The 16,073-nt window shown below is 41.3% G+C and overlaps 1 protein-coding gene across 3 annotated transcripts in view; it reads left to right on the forward strand.

Annotated features, from left to right (window-relative positions):
* Window positions 1-16,073, forward strand: part of SYBU (syntabulin) — an 84,590-nt gene that overhangs the window by 64,983 nt on the left and 3,534 nt on the right. For all 3 annotated transcript variants that reach the window (XM_074943932.1, XM_074943931.1, XM_074943933.1), the window contains 2 exons: window positions 11,610-11,712; window positions 14,595-14,798. In XM_074943932.1, the coding sequence (XP_074800033.1) occupies window positions 11,610-11,712; window positions 14,595-14,798 (307 nt within the window). The remainder of the gene's footprint in view (window positions 1-11,609; window positions 11,713-14,594; window positions 14,799-16,073) is intronic.

Below are 16,073 nucleotides of genomic sequence, written 5' to 3' on the forward strand. Positions count from 1 at the left end.
AGGAAGCAATCTAACTAGCCAATGGGAGATTCTGATGAGAGGGATATGTCTTAAGCCCTGCCCCCTCGTAGAAAGAGATATCTAAGTCTGGGCTTCAGGGTGGTGCCTACTGGGAACCCCTCTCCTGGAGTCAGTTAGGTGCCTTGTGAGAATGGAGTAGGAAGTGGATGCTGGTGCTCATTTTATAACTTGTGGCCCAGTGGTTAGAGCACTCACCTGGGATGTGGGAGACACAGGTTCAATTTCCCTGTCTGCCTGAGGGGGAAAAAGGATTTGAACAGGGGACTCCTACTTGTCCGGTGAGTGCTCAATCCACTGATATCCTGGGATATTCTGGTGTGAGGGTCCCGCAGTCTCTCCTGTTGAAGTTTTCCTACTTTGGATAAATAATTAGAGTCATTGAAATATGGAGACCTGATCCTGGGTCTCTCACCTCCCAGGGAGGTACCTTAATCACCAGTCTAGTGAGTCACACTCTGTCTATCTCTGCCCCGGTTACTCTTTAAGTATTTATACACAATGGAATAGCTTCAACAGGGAAGACTGAGGAAGCCCCACATCAGGATATTGCATAGCTCAGTGGTTCAAGAACTCACCTGAGAGGTGGGAGACCCCTGTTTAAATCCATGCTCCCCCTCAGGCAGAAGGAGGAATTGAACCTGGGTCTCCACATCCCAGGTGAGTGCTCTAACCACTGGGTTAAAAGTTATAAAGTAGGTAGCACTGACACAACCACTTCGTCCTTCTATTCTGGCCAGATTTTGAATGAGACCCGATCCAGTAGGTGGCCTCTGAGCATGCCTACCAGATTGGGCCTCCCCTCACGAGGTATGTGGACAAATACCCATCTTTTCCCTGTTCATGGATTGCTTTGGGGCTTAGGTGGGAGATGGATGTCCGGACACCTTGAGTGGGCCTGCAGTGCACATGCCCAGAGGCAGAAACTGAGGAGCCTAGGGAACTTCTCCTGCACACATGTAGGCATTGAGTGAGTTTAGGCATCTATTGGGTTAGGTGGCAGCTAAGTGGGAGTTTTGTAGATTGCAGTAGAACCTAAAACTGGGATTTAGGCACCTAAGTACCTTTGTGAATCTAGGCCTTACTCTCTATGGCTCAGTTTACCATCTGCAAAATGAGTAGAATATCCACCTCACAGTGTTATGTGAATTAGTGGAGGGTTTTAAAGCGTGAGATCTTCAACTTAAAGTTGTTAAGAAATGTCCTCAATACCACCGCCCCTGTTCAAAAGTTAAAACTGGAAAAACTTTAGGAGAGAGCCATATGCAAGTCTCAGCCTATTGAGAAAAGATTAAAAAGAGAGTTGAAAATTACTAAATTAAGACTCCACACAATTTACTTTTAATTTTTACATAATCAGTTAAAAAAAGAGAGAGAGATTGGAAGACATTCATATTTTTATCAAGCAGATAAGTAATATAAGCAAAAATTATAAGGAAAATTATTCTAATGCTACTGTAAATCTTGCAAACACAGACACAGGAGAATAGAGTCCATCATGTCTCGGGTCTTACTTTTCACAGGTGTGTGTTTTGTAACTATTATCTGTGTCTCCTAGGATATAGCATAACAAAATAGTTAAGGCTACATTTAGGCATTTTTTAGTGCATCTTACTTGTAGTTTTGTAAGAATTTTGATTAGATTTTATTAAAAAAAACCAAACCCAAACCTTGAAGTATTTGTTTAATTTGTTATGAAGATCTAAGACTGTTTGTTTTTAGGTGTTGGACATTTCAATGTAGTTCTTATCTTCCTCAGTTTTGGAATTGAGTCAGTAAGATATTAACTCTCTAAATCTAGGAATTGAGCTTTCTGACAGTGCTTAGTAGAACTGACCAAAAAAAAAAAGGTCCTGACTGTAAACCCTCAAGTATTATTATGCTGAAATGCACAGTCTTGGTGTCTTTGGTAATTATTATTAGTTAATGATACTCTGTTGAGAAAAAATTAAGATGTGACAGCAGTAGTAACCCATGATGTATTGCTTTTTAGCTAGAAACTGCCTTGACTTCAGTAGACTGAAAATAAGGTTGTCAATTTATCCACAGCTTTATTGTTTCAGTAAGTGACATTTGAAGTGATAACAAAATGGGCTTTTTTTTAATGCTTTCAGTATGTGTGTTCATAGTCGGTAAATATTAAATGAGATTATGAAAAACATCTTGCTCTTTGTCCTTGGAACTGTGGATTTATTTAGTTTAGTTGCTTCCCATATAAATTTCTCATTCCAATGTTTTTCTGTTTGCTAGAGGAAAACACATCAAACGGAGTTATTTTTTTATGTATGTTGTAATTAAAAACATCTGATTCATATTAGACGTGATTTGTTTAAAAGCTTTCAACATAAGATGGTTTGTAAGTGTTTGTAGGTATTGTGTGTGTACTGTACTTTTGTTCCTGAACACCTAAATGACATTAACCCAACATCAGCCTGTCTTCCCTTTAGTTATGAGAGACAGGCTCAAAGATGTGCAGGAGGGGCCTCCAGAAGCCCCTTGTTAAAATTCTGTGACCAAACTGCAGGGAGGGTTGCAATGACTTCCCCGTCTCAGATGGAGCTCCCTGTCTGTGTGCTGTGAAATCATCCCTGCCAGAGCAAATTGCACTAAGTGTAAGGTATCGTCCAAAATATCCAAGTACAAGTTGAGCCCCATGCTGTATTATTAGCAATATAATCAGTATATTTTTTCAGATGCCAAGTCTGAACATTTCTAGTGAAGAGCACTTAAAATGTTCATTGGCCAACTGAGGCTTCATCCCTCGTTCTCTGTGCCTATGAGAGCATTTTTGTTTGTTTAAACAAGCAGATTCCCAAAATTCTTTCTGCCTGGGGAGCAAATGCTCCCTTGGGACAAAGGTTTTATCCCAGGCTAAGGAGGGAAATTTCATAGGGCCCTCTTGTTGAACTATTGTCAGCACAGTTCAAACTGTATATAACAGTAGAAAAAATATTTAGGGCATGTAGAATTCCAGGTGAGGGATCCTTTCAGTATATACTAAATAGAATTAAAAATGATCCATTTGAAATAATGTTTGCCTGGTTTAACATCTGCTTGTGGATGCTCTGCAAATCAATGAATTAAAACAACAGTTAAGAAAAACAGAAGCTCAAATCCTAGTTCTGACTGTACAGTATACTTCACACACTCAGAAGATACCAGCAATTAGGTTTCTAGTAACTACTGGTTGCAGGAAGGAATATGATTGATTAATATCACATAGTAGTTTTACAGCACACACAGGTGAAGTGAGCTGTAGCTCACGAAAGCTTATGCTCAAATAAATTTCTTAGTCTCTAAGGTGCCACAAGTACTCCTTTTCTTTTTGCAAATACAGACTAACATGGCTGCTACTCTGAAACCTGAAAAATTGAAGGTGGCAGTAGTTTTACAGCACACACAGGCGAAGTGAGCTGTAGCTCACGAAAGCTTATGCTCTAATAAATTTGTTAGTCTCTAAGGTGCCACAAGTACTCCTTTTCTTTGTACAGATACAGACTAACACGGCTGCTACTCTGAAAGGTAGTGCTCTGTATTCAAGCTGAGATATGCAAACAGAGTAGTTAATTGTCCAGATATCCCATAATGTGTACTCATGTATTTCAGATTATAATCAAGGCCACAGTAGCAAAAGCTGGATGACAATGCAGAGAACTGGTTAATGAGAGGGTTTTCTGGTTGCATTAGTACAGAGATAACTTTTCCAAGATAGGGAAAGGAAACAAGTAGGATGAGCAAAGATCAAAGCAAAAGAAAAACAGTTTTGATCACAGAACCTGTGGTCAGGATTGAGATTGTCTGTAAAATAAAGGAAGGATCTAGATGTGAAGAAATGCGCTCAGTGCAATTACACACCCCCAGAAATCTGTTCTCCCATCACCAGCACTGCCTTGTACTCCAATCTGATGTCAAGGTTGCTTCTAAGGACATAAGTTAAATGGTACTGAAAAGAAGAAGTAACAAATCAAATGGCAGACACCACTTTTACATTGCTGTTAAAAGACTAAATAGAGCTCTTAATTTTTTCTTTCTTAAAGTGTCTTAATGACCTCACCTTCAGACTCTTTCTGTTACATGTTATTAGTTGCAGTTACTAGACAAAACTCTTTGTTGTTTCACCATTACAACTGCCACCTTCAATTTTTCAGGTTTCAGAGTAGCAGCCATGTTAGTCTGTATTTGCAAAAAGAAAAGGAGTACTTGTGGCACCTTAGAGACTAAGAAATTTATTTGAGCATAAGCTTTCGTGAGCTACAGCTCACTTCACCTGTGTGTGCTGTAAAACTACTATGTGATATTAATCAATCATATTCCTTCCTGCAACCAGTAGTCACTAGAAACCTAATTGCTGGTATCTTCTGAGTGTGTGAAGTATACTGTACAGTCAGAACTAGGATTTGATCCAACGAAGTGAAGTAGCTCACGAAAGCTTATGCTCAAATAAATTTGTTAGTTTCTAAAGTGCCACAAGTACTCCTTTTCTTTCTTCAATTTTTCAGAATTTGCTTCCACAAAGGACTTCTGGAAAACCAAATTCCCTGACCCTGTGTCTTGATGGCTGAAACATATTGACTTGGCCAGTCACCCTCAACTTAATGACAGGTTTCAGAGTAGCAGCCGTGTTAGTCTGTATCCGCAAAAAGAAAAGGAGGACTTGTGGCACCTTATAGACTAACAAATTTATTTGAGCATAAGCTTTCATGAGCTACAGCTCACTTCATCGGATGTAGCTCACAAAAGCTTATGCTCAAATAAATTTGTTAGTCTCTAAGATGCCACAAGTCCTCCTTCTCTTTTCACCCTCAGCAGTTGTCCTTAGTCCAAAATAGAGATAGGATCATTCAGTTGGAGGACCTGCTGTGTCTTTAGCAATAAGCATGTGAGAGATGCATTTGGTGACTCCGTCTATCTTTAGTTACAATCATTGATTCAACTTCTTTGCCTCGTCCAAAGTTTTATTTGGACACAGAGTATTAACAGATGTTTAATGTGTGCTGTAAGTTATATGTATTTTCCATGTCTGTTGTCTGTGAAATTTTCTTTTTGTGCAACGTGGGAAGGGATAACTTGCAACAAGGTACAATTACTTACTGGTAATTGCCTGTATTGTAGCATTTTTCTCTGTTCTCCTATCCTATTTCCCAGTCTCCCAGCTCCATGGTGTAACAAGGTGAGTGGTACATTCATGCATGGTTGTGGGGTTTGTTACCTTGGAGCGAACAGAAGGGAGGTGGGCTGGTACCTTTATGATGGTTATGATTGATAAATCTGCCTCTTTCCTCTTTATTTCCTGGGAGATGGCTCAATTGTGCTGATTATGTAGAATTATGTTAGTAATATGGGGAAAGTCTGACAATTACTACATTAAGCAATTAGCGATACCTGTATACTGCATCACACTGGCAAGAGAGTACATTCTCTCATTGCCTGGCCTAGATGCCAATAATTTTTCTGGGGGTTACCTAAAAAGAAACCTGAGGCTTTGGAGAAGGTCCGCACCTCTCCCTAGCCCATGTTCCATCACCCCTACATCTTAATGATACAGTGTTCCTTTCTGGATTGAGGGAATGGATTTTTGCACAACCCTGTGCTTGCAGGGACACTCAGAGCAGCCCAGTGCTAGATTAGGTAGAAGAGGTGAAGGGTTTGTATTTACCAGTAACATACTCTTTGTTGTGAAAAATTAGCTCTCAGAATTACAGATTTAGCTATGAGATAAAAGGTTTCAAGATAAATTCTACTGAAACTTTACATCCAAATCCTTCCAGCAGCATCCACTGTAATTACACACTCTCCCCTACTGTAGCGGCTTCTGATGGTTTCACTGGACCTTTTTATACAATCAGGCCCTATCTCCTCCCTTGGGGGCTTTAAATAAAGCTATCTGCAGAGAGACTATTTCATTTAATTAATTTTTTACTGCATTTTGTTTTGGGGCCCTTTCATTGATACCAGAAGCTGGATGCTTTATTAAGGCAGGTAAGCTCAAAGAATTAAGGGCTTTGCATCTTAAAGTCTACCTGCCTTTTTTGTCAGTATCGTTTTGTCTACAGCACTGTTACATTTTATGATTGTAAGAAAAACCCAGCATCAAGGTTGACCGTTGTGATGCATTCAGTATTATGGAGCCACAACATGAATGAGTTCTGTGGATTATACATATTCACAGCTACATCTCAGCTTGAAGGAGTGATAAGAATAACATACGAAAGGTGGTTAAACTGTAATAGGTCCACGCTTGCGATACTGGCCTTGAAGAATCTGATCCCATAGATCAGGTGTCACAGTTCCTATTGCAAATCTTGTTTGAACTATTTCTTCTTCCTTCTGTGTTTAGTATTAATCATTTAAACAGGAAAATGAACCATAAAACAACAAACGGGAAGCATCAATCTGGATTTACAAAAGCAAAGAGATTAAAAATTCCAGTGTAAGACCACTAATATACCTAAGATCAGGAATACAGACAGTATACAGTACATGGATGATGGATAATACCTAGGCACAATAGAGTAGGTTACTCTACTCTGTATACCACGTGTGTGTGTGTGTGTGTGTGTATAATTTCTGTATATATGTTATATATACATTACTTCTACCTATACATAGTGCGCATTTATTCACATTACATACACTGTTCTTTGTTTTATATATTCCAGTGCTTAGATAGTATGATGGTGGACACGAAAGGAGAACCTAATATAGCTGTAATGAGCAGTAAGTGCTATATGCATTATATGTTCAAAGAACTTTATTAGGTTGGTGGCATTATCTTAGTTTTACATCTTGGGAAACTGAGATGCAGAAAAGTTAAAGGTGTGACTTTTCTAAACTGCCTGTGGACAAAACTGCATGTGTAATTACCATAGTTTAATGCACAGGTTGGGTAAACGCATACAATTGCCAGTTAGAGGCAACACTGACCATGAGGTACAACTGGTGACCCAATTTGTGCTGTAATTGTGACACAGCATTTTGGAAAATCAGGCCTAAGTAACTTGTCCAGAGCCACCCAACCAGTCAGTGGTAGAGCCCAGATTAGAACACAAATTTGACTTCCAGCCCTCTAGATGTTACTTCTCATAGACTCAGTCAAGACATAAAACTATCACTGTATGGTGTATTAAAAACAAATTTTGGAAAGCTTCTTACTAATTTGTTGGCCATAATTATACCATACTATTGCAGGCCACAATCTGTTGTAAAGCACTGTGATTCCCTGTGCACTGCTCCACATGCTGCTACTTGGGAGCCCTTTGCTAGACAGCTGGAAACCATAGCAATAGACTTTCCAGCATCCTGTGGGGTATATGTGGCACAAGTGTTGTATAAGAGGATGCTGTGCTGTCTATTGGCAGCCAGTATGTAAGCAGATGATCAGATTCACCAGTGGCTAGGGCATGGGGAAAAATATGTTTTTGAATGAATTTCAAATGAGAAACGTGTGAGGCATGAGGTATGCAGCATTTGACTTGTTTTACAGTAAAAAAAAAAAAAGGTGACTCTTGTCATCTAACAAAGAAATGTCAGGGTAAGTCCGATGCTGTGGTACCTTGAGGACAGAAGAACATATAATACTTGAGAGCTTGAAACTGCTTCCACATTTAGTGTGGCTTTTGAGACCATTTTGCTGTTCAGATCTGTGAGCCATAGGACTCAAAAATTGTTGCAACAACAAAAGTGTATCATAGACTCTTATAAACACTCCCAAAGCAGTGTAGCCTGGCGAATGGGCACAGGCTTGGGATTTAGGAGAGCCTGAGTAGTAATCCTAGCTCTACCATTGTGTTGCTTTGGGCCTTTGGCAAGTCACTTCATCTTTTGTTCTGTTATCATGTCTGTCAGCTGGAATACTTACCTACCTAGGTCACCGGGGTAAGTGCATGTTAATGGCTGTGCTTGAACACATAGTGGCTTTATTGCTTTAGGCAAAGATGCATGACAAGTGGGGAAAATATTTTTTTTAAAGTCTCAGTGGTACAGGTGAGCTTGGGTTACACAGAGTTCTAGCCTGAACGTTGAATCTATCATGCTTAGAAACACCAGCAAGTTTGATACCTTTAATATAAAAGAAGCTGTGAAGGATCCTGTAAATATACATGCTCAAAGTTAAGCATGGACATAAGTGTCTGCAGAATTGAGGCCATAGAATTCTTGATCAGTGGAAACAGCCCCAGCCCCAAGTTTAGTACAATTCTCTTTTAGAGATCCCAGAATTGGTTACATTTTCAGTATCTGCTTAGCCTTATCTACAATGGCTAGTTTGGCAGCCCTTCACAGTACTTTACTCCAAGTGAATCGGTTCAGAAGGAGGGTATTATTAAGCTTTGCTTCCTTGGAATACTCTCAATAACAAGATCTGATTATGATGTGGTCTGCTTAATCATAGACTTCCCTTGTTTTAGGCTGTGCCTGTCTGCATAAAAGCCAATACTTCACTTTGCTTTAGAAAGCCACTGACTTCCTGTTTGGGGCCAGAGCATAGTATAGGTATTGAATATTCATTATGTGTTTACCTGCTCTAGTCTTGTTTGTAAACTTAGATTTGTAATTTATATACATAGATGTTATCTCCTGAATATTTAAAACAAAATAATTCTATATATTATATAGGAATGGAATATAGGAATGTTTTGTTTATAGGGAAAACTCTATTCTTGCTTTAGGCATTATATCCCATTTTCAGTTACTTTGCATCCCCAAGGATGGACTCAGTGGCATATGTAGGTGGTTATACTCTGTAAACATTTTAGTACAAGAAAGCAGTGTTTTCCCTCTCCACAATCCCCCACCTTTGCATTTTGTTTCTGTGTGGTTCTGAGTAAGTTGCTGAGGCTCTAATTTGGTTGTGTTTGCAAAGATGGCAGTTAGAAAAAACATCTTTTTACATGTAAACTGAGTGTATTTGATATGGAACCAGTTAGTGGCATAGAACTGGAGCCTCATCATGCCATTTTTCTAGAATCACTTTTTAAGAATTGGGCTGTAAATTTGTGTTTTGAGGTCAACCAAATGAGTTCATAGAGTTATCAGACAGAGGTGTGAGGGTCTGTGCTGTGCATATTCGAGGCAGAGCCCAGAACTTGCAGCCTAGGAGTGTAAGGGTAGCTTTACGCCACCATTGCGCCTTCCTTTCCAGGGCTGCTCCAGAGGCTAGAGAGGCACCCAGTGGGCTTGTCTAAGTCCAAGCAACAGCTGTCTCCCCAGGCTGCCCTATTACTATATTGCTGCCTGCTGCAGCTATGTCCCCGCCGTGGCCCACCATGTCCTCTACACCAGGGCTTGCCAGGAGTTCTCCGAAAGTAGCCTTAGAGCTATATCCACAATTCCAGTGCCAGGGAAATTCTCCCCGCGCTGGAACCAGGTCTTTCCAATTTTTATGCCACTCTTGCCCTTTTACCTGCTATAAAGGAGCCGTAGTGGGGTTGAGGATTTCACCCAGGATGTTCTAGGAGTCTAGATAACTGAAAAAACAACATACATGGTAATTATAAGAACACCCATGTTTTTCTAGATTATAGCTCTTTGCCGGTTAGCAAAGAGCTGATGGAAAAACATAGTCAAGGGTCTCAAAATGTGAAAACCCCAAAACAATCCCTCCCCAAATTCCCCTAAACCACGTCCCACTGTGAACTGTCATCCTCACAAGAGATCATATTTAATACTGCGCATGGCTTGAGTTTGGTTTTGTTTTTAAAATGTTTTGCTTCTGTGGTATCAGACTTGCTTTTGTGTTTGTAATGGGCTAACAAACTGGGCAGTCTATATCCTGTGGATCTGCAGCTTTAAAAAAAAGAAGGCTGCTGGGATGCGCAGAATCCAGCAGTGTTAAATGTCATGGGGTAGGAAGTGCTTACCTGACTGAGCCTGGACTGTATTCTGACTTGCCATTGGCATTTAAATCTGAATATACAGAGCTGGAGTGATGTCACTTGTGACACTAGCAGCTTGTGTAAACTAGAAAATTTCATCATGTTAGACCTAAGTCAGCATGACCTAAGTCTGCTACAGCCCCAACCAGCTGCCACGAAGTTAAACAGACCAGCCTTTGTCCATGTCTAGTGCAGCGGCATGTTTAATATCATGTAGCTAACACATGTGCTGACACAATGTAATTTTCCAGTGTAGAGCACTTGGGAGCATCGGAAGATGTTCTGAGCTGCCCACTTGCTTTATGAAAGACTTATGAGAATTCTAAGATTCAAAAATAAAGAGCAGGATTCAGCCTCAGGAAACACTAGCATTACCTACAGTGCTGGGCCCTGGAAATGGAAACGGCCTAGCCATGCTGTGCCCCCAGCCCTCACTTGCTGGGAGGTTTTCAACCAGCCACCACAGCTAGAGAAGTGGATGGTGCTGGCTGGAGAGGGGATGTGGCGAGGAGATAATTGATTCAGCATATCCCCCAGAGAAGCCTCAACCATCAGGTTTCCTTTGAGCCTAAGCCACAATTTAAAGCTGTCTTCCTGTAGAGGAACTCCTGTGGAGGAGGGCAGTGCACCACTACTTTATCCATCCTTTCTCCTCCCCTCAACAGCTGAATTCCCCTCCCCGGTGTAGCTGCCAAGCTGGCACGGGAAGGTTCAACATGCAAACTTCCAGTTCCTCCACTGACTTGCTACATGTCCTTGGATGAGTCACCTCTTCCTGCTTCCATTTACCCATTTGTAACTTGGATATAATTGATGAGTTTTTGCAGGGATTAATTAATGGTTGCAAAGTGCTTTGGGATCCAGGGATGAAAGATATTATGTACATAGTAATTTTTCTTCTGGCTGATAAGCTATTATTAAAGCAAGTTGAAAGCTTATTTCCATCCTTTCCCATGGAGCTCTCCCACTGGCATCTTTTTTTCATGGCTGTTTGCAGCACTGGGTTTGGATATGACAAACCTGAAAAAATCGCCAAGTATTTTTCAGGCGATAAGAGCTTCTTACCCAATGAACTGTCATATTTCTGGGCTCAGCAAAATGGGTGCCGTGTTCCTTTAAATAACAGAGTCTGGAAAATGAAAGCTCTAAATCATAGAAAGTTAGTAATCAGATAGTATGGCTTAATACCAAAACCTAGAGCCAGGCATTGTTATTGGTTTACTGTAAAACTATTTAGAGGTGCCTTACTATTTCTCTGTGTCAGATTAAAGCCTGTATGTGGATATCAGAAACAGATGAGCTGATAAGTGGGTGCCCTGCCCCCCAGATAAATAATATTTTCCTGTTTAAAGTGTGACGAATCCAACAGCAGTCGTTTGCTTAGTATGACTGTGCACTTGAAAGAATGGTCAGCAGCCCCACTCAGGTAGCCGTGTTTCCTTACAAATGTTTAAAGTGGCTTAGGCGGAGTAGAAGTTGCCATGTCCTGTTGTGTTCTATTGTTGCTGAAGTGTCTGTTTTGAGGGAGCTGTTGAAAGTCTGGAATATATCCACAATTGCTCCTAGAGGGTGTGGTTGAAAACACAGGCTGACTTTTAAAGTTCACATGGGACAGGCAAAGGAAGGATGGTTATGATTCATCGTCACTTTTAAAACCAGTACATCAGTCCTGGAGTGAGAATTTCCATCATGTTTTTACTCTTCCCTTTTCCTTTCCAGGGAGTGAAGCTGATTTTAGCTCTTCAAGCAGTACAGGTAGCATTTCAGCCCCTGAAGTCCATATGTCTGCTGCTGGGAGCAAAAGAGCCTCTTTTTCTCGCAAGTAAGCAAAGCAATTTATCTTATACTATGTGTGTTGCTTAGTGGAAGGCCGGGCTTATCCACCACTGTTATACCTTTTAAAACAATTTGGACTCCAGTGGGTTCTCTGATAGTACTGACATTGATTCGAATCTGTGATCTAGGAGAGAACAAATGTGATGTTTTTGGAGAATATAAACTGTGATACAGGAGGATCATGTGACCAACAACAGTTCTGTTCCTTCATGACATACCTTTGAGATCCTGTCAGCTACATAAAAAAAATGTTTAGCATAGAAAGAAGGGGAAACAGCTGGGTGTATGCTTAGTTAAGTGCAACCATTCCAACCAACTGACCGTAACCTTCTGGTCACATCACTTTGTTTTCCTGCTGTGACAAATTGTCAGCTCACCACATGCCTTGCAGGATCATCATAACATCATTTGTTGGAGGAAAAATGTTGATGCTTGTGTCTTTAATTCTGGTTGCTAAATATCAAGTTCCACTCCTTTGTATTAATAGGTATAAAATACCTGGTTCTTGAAAGGTATGTATTAAAAATGCCTTTGATGAAATATTTCTGTAAGTCGCCTCCACATCACATGTCAGATACAAACCTAGACACCTGGTGGGATCTGAGTTGTTTTGGATGGACATATGTAGAGCCCTGTGCAGATACAAAATTTGTATCTGCATCCAATCCGCAGTCTGCAAACATGGTCTATGGATATCTGCAGATTTGCAGGGCTCTACATATATGCACATTGTGCTGTGCCTACACAGTCCCTGCTGCTTGCAGTCTTTTTGAGCAGTCAGGGATGGTTAAAATTGACAAGACAAGATCCCTGCTCTTTGTGGAGGGACAAGACTGAAGCTGGCAGGGAGAGTGGAGGGACAGCATGATTCCCATATTTTCAAGTCACCTGCGCTCATCCATGATCATAACATATCCAGTATGCAGGGATTGGTAGCATAATGCCTCACTGAAAGAGAATCTGATCTCTGTCTTGGTGTCGGTATGCAAATAAACAGCAGTTTCGCTCTGTATTTAACGAGAATAGGTAGCTGCTGCAACAGTGGGGTTTTGTGTTTAATTCCAAGTGTAATAACTAAATGATTAAATCCTAAACCTACTTTATTTCTTACTAGCAGCATGACCTCTTGTTGTAACTTTAAATATTCCACGCAAGACACCAAATTTGCCCTGAAGTCATGCATAACATTCCTTCAAATGTAGCTCTTGGGACAGTCAGGTACTGTGCAGATTCTAGCTTGCAAAAAAAATAAAAATAAAAAAATCAATACATTAGAAATAGTCCTGAGCAAAGAAAATTTAAATAGTCCTTTCCTTTCACTTTTAATTGTTTTAAAATATTTGCCTATGCTCTGTTTAAGAATTTAAAAAAAAAGCAGTTGGACTTAATTGTGTCACATTTAATTCTGTAGCATTTCAGTGATGTCATAACCACACTCCTGCATTTTATTGTAAGCTACTTATGAAGTCACCCAAACCACAGCACTGCCATGCTGGCTTGCAGCACTGCCGCGCAACCATCTGTTCCATATAAAGTGTTCATTTTCAGAAGAGGGAGGAAACCAGGTCAGACAGCTTTAAGAGGAAAGGATTTTTGCTTCATGAGTTCTGCAGTATTTTCATTGATGTGTTGTATTCTTCTCATATTCTGGCTGGATTTCTTTTTTTCCATTTCTTTGGAAATATGTTTTCACTTTTTGTTACAGGTTAGAGGAGCATTTTCCATGCGGGAGAGTGGTAGTGACATTTCATGAAAGTAGCTAGAAGTGTTTACAGACGAAAATGTAACTTTATAAACAGTTTCCAGAATGCCACAGGTCCTTGCCAGATGCCTGGATATTGGCCAGCACTGGTCGGAGTTGCTTTCAAGCGCACATAGTGAATAGTTCAGAATGTTTTATTAAGACTGGGGAGGGACAGATATGAGAGTGGAGGAAGCAGCTGTGTTGTCTAAAAGTTCTCCAGGTACTGAGCCTTTGGGGCTATTTCAGCATTCCCTCAGTCAGGTTCAGACCATATCCTAAGTACATCAATAGTTGGCAGTGACAGTTTGAAGTACACTATCCTGAAAGGGCAAAGGAACAGTGCTTCAAGCCAAACTTCTTTTTACTGGCCGCTGTGACTTCTCAGGCCACCTGCTAAGGATCAAGAAGTCTTGCCTCAAGCCTTAATTGGCCCCCAAGGTCAGGGGTCCCGCTACAAGCCTGCCTGAGGAAGTCTCCTGGTAAATACCAAATTAGACTGCAGTCTTCTAATTACTTGAGTGTAGACCAGAAAACTTAAATGTGCAGCTTGCTGATTTAGATGGGTGTAGTGGGAATGAGGAGAGTAGGGTGGAGTCAGTGGAAACAGAAACCTAAGTATAGAAAGATAGATCTTGTAATTTTGTCTAAACCATCTGATTCTGACTAACTGCTTCATGGTCAGTGAAAGATACATGGTACCTGGAGATGCTAAGGACATGTCTAAATTGCAAGTGGAGGTGTAATTTTCAGCTCAGGTACATGTACCCGTGCTAAAAACAGCAGTGTAGCTGTGGTGTGACAATGGGCTAGCTGCCCCAGGTACAATCTTACCTGAGATCCTAGGTACGTACTTAGGAGGCTAGTCCAACCCACCACCAACCATCCCCATGGCTGCGCTGCTATTTTTAGTGTGCTAGCTTGATCAATGCTAGTGAGGGCATGTCTCCTCGAGCTGGAATTTACCCCTCCAGCTCCAGAGTAGAGCTTCCCCAAGAACTTCCTACTCCCCAGCTGCTCTGATTTATTTTGTAGAGCATCATGGGGTGACCTTATAGCAGGACATGCTGTGAGTTGCATGATGCAGTATAACCCAACAAACCTTACTCATTTTGGTTTGCCTTTAGTCGTGGCCCTCATGGACGGAATAATGGATCTTCATCATACAAGTCTGGAACCAGTCCACCTACTTCTCGTGACAAGGACCTATTGTCAGTACTGTGCAGAAATCAGTTGAGTCCTGTTAACTTCAATCAGAATTATGGAGCTTCTTCAGCCAGTAGCAGTAACTCAGGTTCATACAAGGGAAGTGATAGCAGCCCAGTTATGAGGCAAGTGCTTGTTCCTTTCTCCCAGTTTTAATTCTGTTATCTTATCCTCACCATTCTGTACTGTGGGATCAGTCCTCTGGACTGGAGAATAAAACAGCTTTCACCTCAGTACCACTGTGTAGATTTACAGGCAGGGACTGTGGTATTGGTAAAGGGGCAGTCAGGAACACACTCCATCCTACTTTCCTACCACCTTGATCACCTCAATGTCACAAGATATATGGTCTCCACTAGCCTAAGGGCTCTATCAGCCAGATTTCACATCCAAGTCTGATGCTTTCATGTAGTAGTATGTGGTTTAGTGCTCTTGCTCTTGCTTCACACACACAACTCCCATTGACTGAAGAGGAAGTTGAGTGTGGAGTGGATACAGAAGTTAGTGTCCACTCAAGGCTAGATCCACAAAGGGATTTAGGTACCTAACTGACACTTTAGGTGGCTAAATTCAAAATTTAGATCTTGAAACATGCCTGCTCAGCTGCTGCCTAGCCCCGTCGGCACTTGCATTCCCTCAGCACTTACATTTCTGCTGATTAAAGTCCCCTCGGAGTCTTCACTTCTGCCGCTGGGCAGGTGCACAGCCATCTAAGTTCTGCCTGGATATCTAGATCACCCTTGCCCCAGCAGGATCCTCAAACTTAGTGTCCCTCCACCTATCTCTCCTGCAAAGCCCAATCTGGTAAATGGCATTTGTTGAAAGGATTACAATATCCTTGTGTATGAGCCCAGTTCAGACTGTGTGTGTGGCTATGCGTACATGTGCACACTGAAGGCTAGATCACAAAATAGACTTAGAGTCACAACGCCTAATGTTGTGTTATGGAATATTCTGGGGTGGGTGGGTTTCTCAGTCTGTCTTGTTATTTAAATAAATCCATTGGGCCAGAGAGTGAGAGACTCCATAACCCAGTGATTAGGGCACTCCCCTGAGAGGTGGGAGACCCAAGTTCAAGCCCCCGTTCCTCATCAGGCAGGGGGCAGCGATTTGAACCTAGGGGTCTCTCATTCTGGTTGAGTGCTCTTACCACAGGGCTAAAGGTTGTGAGGTCACCACCTTTCTTGTTAAAAAAAAAAAAAAAAAAAAAAAAAAAAGGCATTTAGACACCTAACTCAAGGAGAGGGTTCGCAGCTGTGAAACCTGAGGAAGGCCAGTGCCTCTCTTTGGCCAAGACCTGGGCATCTAACTCCTTTTTAGGCCCCATCCCTCTCCCTCTGCATTTCCTGTTGTCTAACTGAAGTGGCTCCCAGCTCAGCCTGCTGGTCTTTGTGGATCTT

This window comes from Natator depressus, chromosome 2 (assembly GCF_965152275.1).
Source record: "Natator depressus isolate rNatDep1 chromosome 2, rNatDep2.hap1, whole genome shotgun sequence".
Taxonomy (NCBI): domain Eukaryota; kingdom Metazoa; phylum Chordata; order Testudines; family Cheloniidae; genus Natator; species Natator depressus.